The sequence below is a fragment of the Mycetomoellerius zeteki genome, unplaced genomic scaffold (genome assembly GCF_001594055.1).
Source record: "Mycetomoellerius zeteki isolate Tzet28-1 unplaced genomic scaffold, Tzet1.0 scaffold25, whole genome shotgun sequence".
Taxonomy (NCBI): Eukaryota; Metazoa; Arthropoda; class Insecta; order Hymenoptera; family Formicidae; genus Mycetomoellerius; species Mycetomoellerius zeteki.
Window position 1 is genome coordinate 3,135,149 of NW_017257227.1, and position 9,951 is coordinate 3,145,099.

General features: G+C 36.2%; 1 protein-coding gene across 1 annotated transcript in view; it reads right to left on the minus strand.

Moving 5' to 3' along the window:
• Window positions 1-7,834, minus strand: part of LOC108723683 (uncharacterized) — an 11,351-nt gene extending 3,517 nt beyond the window's left edge. Inside the window, exon 1 of the mRNA XM_018449594.1 lies at window positions 7,055-7,834. Within this exon, the coding sequence (XP_018305096.1) occupies window positions 7,055-7,205 (151 nt within the window). The 5' untranslated portion in view covers window positions 7,206-7,834. The remainder of the gene's footprint in view (window positions 1-7,054) is intronic.
• Between the last annotated feature and the right edge of the window lie 2,117 nt (window positions 7,835-9,951).

A 9,951-nucleotide genomic window follows, 5' to 3' on the forward strand; every position in this document is an offset into this window, starting at 1 on the left:
CTCGCCCGCGTCATCCACTTTTCCGATTCTCCTCGCGTAAACGCGAGTTTGAAAATGAAATCGTTTTGTCATGTAAGTATTTAAAGATCGCACGAGATCCTATTATGACGTAGTAATTTGAAATTCGTTTCTTGGAATTTGATATATTTAGAGTTATTTTACTTCGGCTCAACTTCAAAAATGTACTTATCGTATCTTTTCTGATATGTGATACTTTAACCATAGTGTTTTAAATTACATTTCATATACTCACATATCAAATAATTTAATAAATTTTCTTGCTTGCCACCTCTCTGCTTACATGGATCAAATAATTCATGAATCAAATAATTCATAAATTTTAACCTTTTCATTTTAATTGTTTATTGATTATAATTAAAAGAAAGGAATTTGCTTTATGATTTCTTTCTCCTTCTTTCTTTTTCTTTCTTTTTTATTCTTGAAAGGTCAACGTCTGTCGATATCGGTCCAGAGGGGTAAAATTGAACGGTGGTGTGCGAGAGAGGCGCGAGGCAAGGAGATGCCGAGTCGAAAATACATATATACGTCATTCGGTAGCCGGCCGGTCGAAGTCTTCGGATTGTCCGAAAGTCGCTGATCAGGCATCGGTCCAAAAACTAGCTGCCGGCGACATCGTCCTCGCGACGTTCCAAAGTACACCGGCTATTCGCATTACCAATACTCGTCTCGATGCAGACGAGAACATAACGCGTGCGCCGCGGCGGAAAATCATAAAAATTCTCCTTTCCAATGAAACTTTAACGTAGGCTTACTGTTCTGATTAGTGTGCCTTTAAATAGTTTAAATCAACTTGCTAATTATTTATCATTAAATATTGTAGCTTTGATTTTGTCTATTTGTGTGAAATCATAGGTTTTTCAACTATTTTTTTTTCTTATAATATTTTTTTAATCTAGAGAAAATGTTAATATTTTATAATAGTTTCGATAAAAACAGAAATAAAAAAAATGTTTTTGTGCTCCTCCAAGGAGCGATGGCCCTATTAATATGCCCTTCATTTGTGTGTCTATCTGCGCATTTGATTCATTTTATCATTATATAATTACTAAAACAGATAATAGATATAAACTAATTGTTTAAGTTAATATTTCATAAATCATATTTAATCATACTTACAATTTCAATGTAACGCTCATAACACAACGTTCTCAATTTCAACAGAGGCAAGCTTAAAATCTTGAGATATATTACTAGACTCATATAATATCTCTAAATTGTAATACGCATCTTTAGAAAAATATTTAGTATACTTTAAAAAATAGTTAAAAAATAGAATATTATCTTTGGTATCATATATATTAATAATTTAATTTAATAAAAAAAAACTTTTTCTTATTTTCCCTTTATGACTGATTTAAATGCACAAAGGCACACTAAGAGGGATAGTTGCTCTATGATTTTTACCGAGCACTAAACTTCCAACTGCAATATTTATGCACACATAAAAACCTAATAATAAAATTTCTAAATACACTAGCAACTAAACAGCAAAATTTAAACGTTAAACAATCGCTAATGATTACGTCCGTAATGACAGGATAAATTCCACGAGTATAAATTTTGATACTAAAATAACGAAAAATCCTGACTCATCTGGGCTATGCCGATTCTAAAATCTAAAAAGATAAAAGATCAAAAAACGCAAAGACAGCGAGGAAGGAAAGAATGAACTATAAGTTCTCCCCGAAATTGAAAAGCAGGTGATTGTCTTTTGCCGCGTGAGAGACATAACGTGATCGCACACTATTCTTGTCGTCGTTACAAGACAACTCGAGCCTAAGTATAGGAGGTCGGGTGCCTGCCTCCGTTTAAAAATACGTCACATACCGCCTGCCTTCCCTGCTACGTCTTTTCTCGCGGCCTGCTACTCTCGCTTCCTTCTTCGTCTATCTTCTTTTTCTATCGCCTTTTTTCGCGCCTTTTCTTTCTTGCACGCATCGTGAAGGAAAAAGCGAGAGGAAGAGAGAGAAAGAGAGAAAGACACGTCGATCAGCAGTGTTCAATGATTCACGACGAAAGAGTATTTTGGAGCGACGATCAATAGCGGTAGTTTCGAGAGCTGTGATCGTCAGCCGGCTGAAACGCGCGCGTGAAGGATTTCAGACTCCGTTCTCACGATCTGCGAGATAGAAGTCTCAGTCGCACCTCGCGGAACAGGCTGATTGTGAATTGCGATGACAAATAGAGCGGTTTGAGATAATATAATACAAAAGATCGCATCGCGAATAACGTTACCGTTCGGTAAACAGAACGAAGCTTATTTGTAGCGCTTAAACGCTGAAGATAATGCGATCTATAAGATTTTTGCTTGTAGAAACGTTATGTGTCTTATTTTTCTTTTATCTCGCGAAAAATCCAGAGATAGATCCTATGTATGTACGTATTATGTATATACGTATATTATGTATATCTACTGCGTGATATCTGGACGAAGTTTGTTTTTCCGTAACGATAATATCTTTTGATTATGCAATTATAATAAAGTATTATTATAGGAATATTTCAAAATAAGTTCAGTAACAAAATCTAGAAGCTTCGCGATTTGAATTTGTAATAAGAATAGAGAACGACATAGTAAGAAACAGGTATAAATTTGTCGTCATAATAATGGAAAGAACGGTTTTGCTAAAGTATCCAAATTTAGTTAGATACAGATAATAATTTTGTTATTGTTGTCAATATAATTATGCAAGACGCTCACACTAGTTTCTAAAATGTCAAAACTTTTTGCAACCAATTGCAACATTGCTCGACCAAATATTGAATAAAATAATTTCAACTAAATTTTCGATTAATATAATCAAAAATAATTTTACTTTTCCAAATATTTAGTATCTAATCATAACTCGTGTTTAAGGGAAGTTAGGGCACGTATAAAAAAAATGTGTCTCTTAGATTTTCGTGTTTAACCACATATTTCATGGAGAATCAAATCGGTGCCGGATAGTTGTGAAACTTCCCTTGTAAGTATTATCAAATAATAACATAACTAACCATTTAGTAACAATTTACAAACAATTACTAAATATTTAGAAAAATAAAATTATTTTTGACTACGTCAACTGAACATTTGATTGAAATTATTTCACTCAACATTTGCTAGCTATTACCAAACTTTATTTTAGTGTGCTTGAGCACTCAAAAATTTACCAGTCCCGAAAAGTAGAAATTCTTCTCTGCATGAGTAGCTCGATGACCCACTTGTAACAGCGTCGCGGAATTGAAGCTTGGACTCATTATCAACAGTGTTAATCAACAATTTCCCGACGTCGGCAAACCGCGAGCAAGGCTACTTTTTTGCATCAGGATCGACTGCGCCGCGTTAAACATTCGACGCTCTGTGGACTCAGACGAGGAAGCGCGATTAATTGTGAAAGATAATGAACGATCGATCACGCCGGTAATCGCCGGTTTGGTAATCTTACGTGAAACGCCGCCGGATCAAGGGGTTATTCGTTTCCCGTCGATTAGACTCCCCTCGCAGATTTTCACGAACGCAAGTCTACGATCGACCAAGAAATATATTTATCGAGGGATGAAAATTTTACGGCAAAATATAAAGTTACGCTCGTTTAGACGCTAAATACAGCCACTTGATCAAGAGATGCTGACTCGGTTTTTTTCGTCTATCCTGATAGATTCCTTAACGTTACAAAGAGTTCATTACATAATGCTTTAAATGATCTAAATTAAAAAATGCTAACCTGTTAAGATAAATAAAGATTTAGTGTGTGTATATATACTTATTTTCACATTGAAAAAAATACTAAATTTTAATCAATATTTGTTGGCACATATATTCATTTGATACAAAAATCATTAATTTTAATTAACTTCATCATTTTTTATTGAGTAAATATTTATTTATTATAAATAAACGTTTACTTAGTACTATTTAAAGAAATATGTATTAAAATTTAACAAATTTTTTTTCGATACAGTACCGTATGAAATTTTAATCAAACCTTCAATTAGTATAAATATTTTAGCACTCTCGTTTTCATTTAAAAAAAAAACACAAACTTCTCAGCTTAAGTGAAACAATCTCGATTTACCTAATCGAGACTTATTTGGAACAAATTTAGTACAAGGTGTCTTGATCCTTTCATAATAACTAACAAAATTTCATAAAATCGTATAACAACACTTTATTTTCAATTGTGTGGAACGTGTTGTATCGATCACGTCGTCCTTATCTCACAGATTCTTCTTCACTATCTCTCCCCAATCTCAATTATTAATTGTCTTGATAAGCACGCCGCAAAGTAAAATTCTGCCGAAGCAAAGTTCGCGCTTGAAATTATAATAAATGAAGGCCTTTATTATCCGTTTGCACTTCGGGAGTTTAATCTTTCGAAAATCCTTCACTTTCAATCGCTTCTAATCCGAGGACTGTTCGTCTCCCGATGTTTCCGTTAGGAAAAATCAATCGGGAAATCCCGAATAGATTAAAAAACGAAGACAATCTGTAGCTGAAAGAAATTGCAAAGAAACTGAAACAGCCCGATTGCACAATTGATACGTAATTCATTGATAAGATTGTTCCTCCGCGTGTGTTGAGGTATCTGGATTATTGACATCAATTAACATCTCGCACTCGCGACGAATGCGGGAAAGAACAGCGTTATTATCCGGCAGCGACAACACGGATGGTAGCACGGTCGTTAATCGAATCATATTGCCGAGTTAAATGCGGACGTCGTCCGCAATTGCGGCATCGTGCAGTTCCTTCCGCTGTCGACTCGTTACGCGAGTCTCATTATCGGACAACGCTACCGAGGGAGAGGGAGTCAGTGGGAAGAGAGGATGAAATCAGCCGCGTTTTACTCTCTTTTCATCTAACAATGGTGAATGAAAGCCTGTTCGGCAAATACGATATATCGCACCTGCTAATTTGAGCCGTTCTCATGCACGTTTGCTGTTTCATCGCGATGCATTACTTGCATCATTCGATGCATTCACCAATTACAATACATACAGTGTTCTTGTTTTATCTAGTAAATGTATAGACTTGCTGAAAAAAAAAGAAAGATGACTTCCGATAAGATGCACGTTATAGGATAAACTCGGGTATTATAGCCGTACGAAAAAGATGGCCATAGGCTGTAATTTCTCCAATAATTGCTAGAGCATTTTTGTAGCTGTTTTGAAAACCTATGGCCATTTTACCTCAAATTTACTTTATTGCAAATGAACAGCACGATTGGTAAGAACACGGTTTTCTTGAAGAATCTAAAAATTTAGCTACATACTGATTTCAAAATAATTTTGTTAGATTATTAAAATAATTACGTATACAGAACATTCAAGCTGGTCGCTAAAATATCAAAATTTTTTGCAGCATTGCTCTCATCAAGCTTGAGTTTCCTATATTATTATTTTGATAGTCTAAATTATTCTTAAATCTGTATTTAATAGTTAAATTTTTACATATATCAACGAAATCATTTTTTCCATATATCCTCCATTTTATTACGCCAAATAATAATTTTTACTATCTTTCGAAGACATTGAAGAATATCGTTTAAGCTCCCTATTCTGTAACTCTTAATGACAATAACAATATCATTGTTGTCGTTAAGATTTACAGAATTAGGAGCCTAAATCAAAAATTCGAATAGAAAATTCGAAAGACGAAAAAAAAAATTTTGAGATGACTGACATTTATAAAACTTGTTTGTAGAAATCTTTATAGAGCTCTGATATTTATATATGAGCATAGTTTATGAAGTAGTCATATTAAGGAAAACAGTAACGTACAGAAAGTCTATCCTGCAGTAACGTGTTGCATCCGAAGGCACGAAAATGACGGAAAAACGCGACAGTTTAACCAGACGTAAACGTCAGTTGTCAAAGGCCGGCGCGCCGTAACTTACGGTTACACCGTTCGCATTTTTCCCTCGTAACATTCAGCCGTCGATGTTTTATAGCGCGTGCATACAGACGTGTCAAAGGTCAGGGATAAAAAAAAGATACGGAGACACATGCTTTCTCTTTTTCTCTCCCTTATGCTTCGCGTTAAACGGAAATAGATACATCAAATACCAGTTTTGCTCTCATAATATATATTTCTTTTTATATTTAAGAGAGACTAAAAACCTATTTTGCATCACTATTATTATAGAGAGACAGATAAATCTAGTAGTTTTCTACTATAAGTAATAAAAGCCTTAAACGGTCTAAGATGAATTTTAAATAATATTTTCAATGTGAATTTATATTATTGTCAACGATGTTATTGTTAACAATATTATCGTTATATGCAGTATAAAATGAAAGCGTTAAATATTTCGAGCTTGGCGGTCTCTCTCCATCGAGCGCCTCGAATCATCGTCTCTTTATTCCTGATTAAGTACGGTAACCTGACACACAAAAATTCGGCAATATTCGAGATTTAATTGATATCCCGCGAAATATTTCTCCCAACTATTAATCACATGAATTTCCGGAAAAATTAATGGTATCCATACGAAAGAAATCAAGCATTCTGATCTCAACCAAGTGAACAACATTTCGAAAGTAGTCGTAATTTGAAAGTAATTTTTCATATTCAGTTTTATAAGAAGAATATTACTTTTTTAACAATTTAAAAGTATGTATATATTGGTCATTAATCTGCGTTCTTGAATGTATTACTAGATCGATATTATATATTACTGTAATGATTAATTGTTGGCTTCGATCGTTGCCTTAGCATTATTAATAACGATAATTAAATTTCAAATGCAATTTTTTTTTACTAAACCGATTGATTAAATTATTTCTCTAAAAGTTACTACATTGTTCTCGATATCAAGTCTTTCCTAGATCGACAAAATCCCTTTCTCCGGCATCATACATTCCAGACGGAAGCTCTCGATCAATGTAGACTGCGAAATAACCCGCCTCCCTACTCTTAAACCAGCAATCCGTTCCGAAAATTCCCGTTACCGTCCGAGTCCGCACGTGTATCATCAACGATGAAGGGAGAGGCGGCCGCGACGGTAGGAAAGGGTAGAAGGTAGAATGACTCAGAAAGTGCGTTTATACTCACATTGTTGCTTGTGCCTGGACTCCATGAGCATCATTTGTTCGTGTTTGTGCCACGCAGCGTCGGTAGTGTCGGTGCCGGCGATGCCCCTCGCCCCCGCGGAGGGTGGCTGGACACCCCCGCGTGTCCCACCGCCCCCGCCACCGTACTCCATAACGGCGGCGGCACCCTACTCCGCCCTTTCGCTGCTGCCCTCGGCAGTCCTCAGACGCTCACAACATGGAGCCGGCCCTCTCGATGCCACACGATCGCTCTCTATATTTCCTTCCTCTCTTTTGCGCTGTCTTTCTCTTTCTCCCTCTCTTTCCTTCCTCCTTTTCCACTTTTTTTTCACTCCTCGCTTTACCTTCGACACTTGTTCACCTCCTTCACTGCGGTTTCTTTCACGAAATATATATATCGGCTCGATCAGTCTCCGCGAGAGGGGTTATTCCTCTGTAGGGGGAAGAAACACCGGCGATCCGGACTGGAGAACATCGAAACAACGTCCAAACAACCGTGATGCGACGGTATCCTTTCGCTCTCTTCTGCCGCCACTGTGATCGTCTTCTTTTTCTTCTTCTTCTTCTTCCTCTTCTTATACTCCACTTGACGATTCGGCTTCAAGAGAAACAGCCTAAATCTTCCCTCGTCCGAAGATGCTTTCGAATATGTCGTTTCTCGCTTCTCTCCGGCCAGGGCGCGTCTCTTTCGCTCTCATACGAAAAATAGCTCTTATTTACACGCACGCTCACGAATCACTCTCTTTCCTCTCTCCTTTTTATTTATATATTTATATATTTATTTATATAAGTATGTATGTATATCTTGTGTTTCTCTCGTTCTCTTTTTCTCGTTCTATAATATATATATACACATATATGTATATATTGTATATATATTTATTTTGCACGTCTCTCTCTCTCTCTTTCTTTCACGCTTTGACTAAAATTCTACTAGCTTTTGGCGGTGATTCGTTACGGTTTTTTTTTTTCTAAATATATGTATAGTCAGAGGGTTCAGCCTTCGTTTTCTGTCTGTCAGCAGGTGCGTATTTCGAAAGGGAGGGAGTGGGGAGAACGAGAGGGCCCGCTCACTTCGCGTCACCGTCAGCCTCCATGCTTCACCGGCGACGGGCCAACACGACGACGATACCTGAAATCAAAAATATATAAAATATTAATACGTTGTCAACAGCTACGGGCATTTTACGCTCGGTGAAATTTCAAGTATATAGTATTATCGTCGCATATCATGTTATATTAGAAATATATCGCATCGCTAATTCAAATGTCGAAATCCTAGCTTCGATAATCAAAAATTCTAGCAATTAACTGACTGGTTGGACAGGCCATTTTATAATCCTTTATATATTAGATAAAAGTCTGCACATGAAAAGGACGATTTTGCTCAAATAATTAAAAATTTAGATAGATACAGATTTAATTTTATTTAGGTAGATACAGAAATAATTTTATTGGATTATCAAAATAATTATGTAAGACGCTCGAATTGATTGCTAGTTAAAACTTTTTGCGACATTGCTCATCATGTTTGAGATTTCTACGTAATTATTTTGATGATCCAAAATTATTTCCAGATCTGTATCTAACTAAATTTTTAAATACTTCAACAGAATCGTTCTTTTCGTGTACTTCTTGTTGATACAACATTATTCTCAGTACATGTATGTACAAAATAAACGGAGATACGTGTACGTTTATATATGCATGTATAAAAATCAAAATAGATCACAGATTTGTCTTGGAGATTTCTAAAATCTGAATACATAAATATCGAGACGCCCTAACTGAACATCGTGGCGCACAGTATAAAGACGGGAAGGCGCGCCATCATAAATTAACAATCTAAAAAATAGCGAAACGGCTCATTGTCATGCGATATTCAAGTACATTTTACGTCCCGCGTATATGTTATACTCGTCCGTCGAGAATCCCACCGAAATCGTCCCGCGAGAGCGGCAACTAATTCCCTAATGCAACAAAGTTCATCGGTTTCAAGTAGCAAACTAGCAACCGTTACATTAGCACAGATTGTTGCAAGCCGGCGGCACAACATCCACCACCGAACCACCACCACCATCTCCAGATGTCGGTTCTCAGATGTTCGATTACGATTCACAACGCCCCGCGCGATCGTACTCTCCGATATCTCAATAATTCATTCGCCACCCCCTCCCTTGCCTGGTCTCGGCTTATTATTATCCCCGATTGCATTCTTTCTACGGATTGCGCACACGATTGAATGTACGGCTCGGCGCATACATTCAGCCCGTTAAGGGAGGAGAACCCAGAATAAAATTCGTCACATAGTAAAATCTGGGATACGCCTTTAAATAGCGGATAGGGGTCAGCTTTTTGCGCGCATCGATCCGATCCGTGTGGTTGCGCGCTTCGCGCAGTGGCGGAATTTCGCCGATAAAGACGAAGTCGTCCCCCCTCCCCCCACACAACATTGTGTGTAAACTGTTTCCTTTTTTAAACTGTTCGTTTTCTTCTCAAATTACTTTCGGAAGCAATAATAAAATAAACAATCATCATCTAAGAAAATTATTTCCTCTCTCTTAATAATCTCTTTCCTTTCCGTTTCGACTGATTATCCTTATTTTTATTCGTAATTATATAGAATCTCTAAATTCTTTATATTATATACATATAGATATTCTGTATTTAAGGACATGTAGAATTTATTATTTCATATATTTCGTCCTACTTTTCGTTATAATTTTCAAAATGTAATAATTCTAAAAATATCGTTTCTAAAATATATTTCTCTAAATTCTGTGATTCTTCTTCAAGTTTTCATTTTTAAATATTTATAAGATATTGATGTCTTACAAGATACAAAAAAGTAAGCATATTTAATGGCAATAATGGTGTGATAAATCGTTTTTAACACAA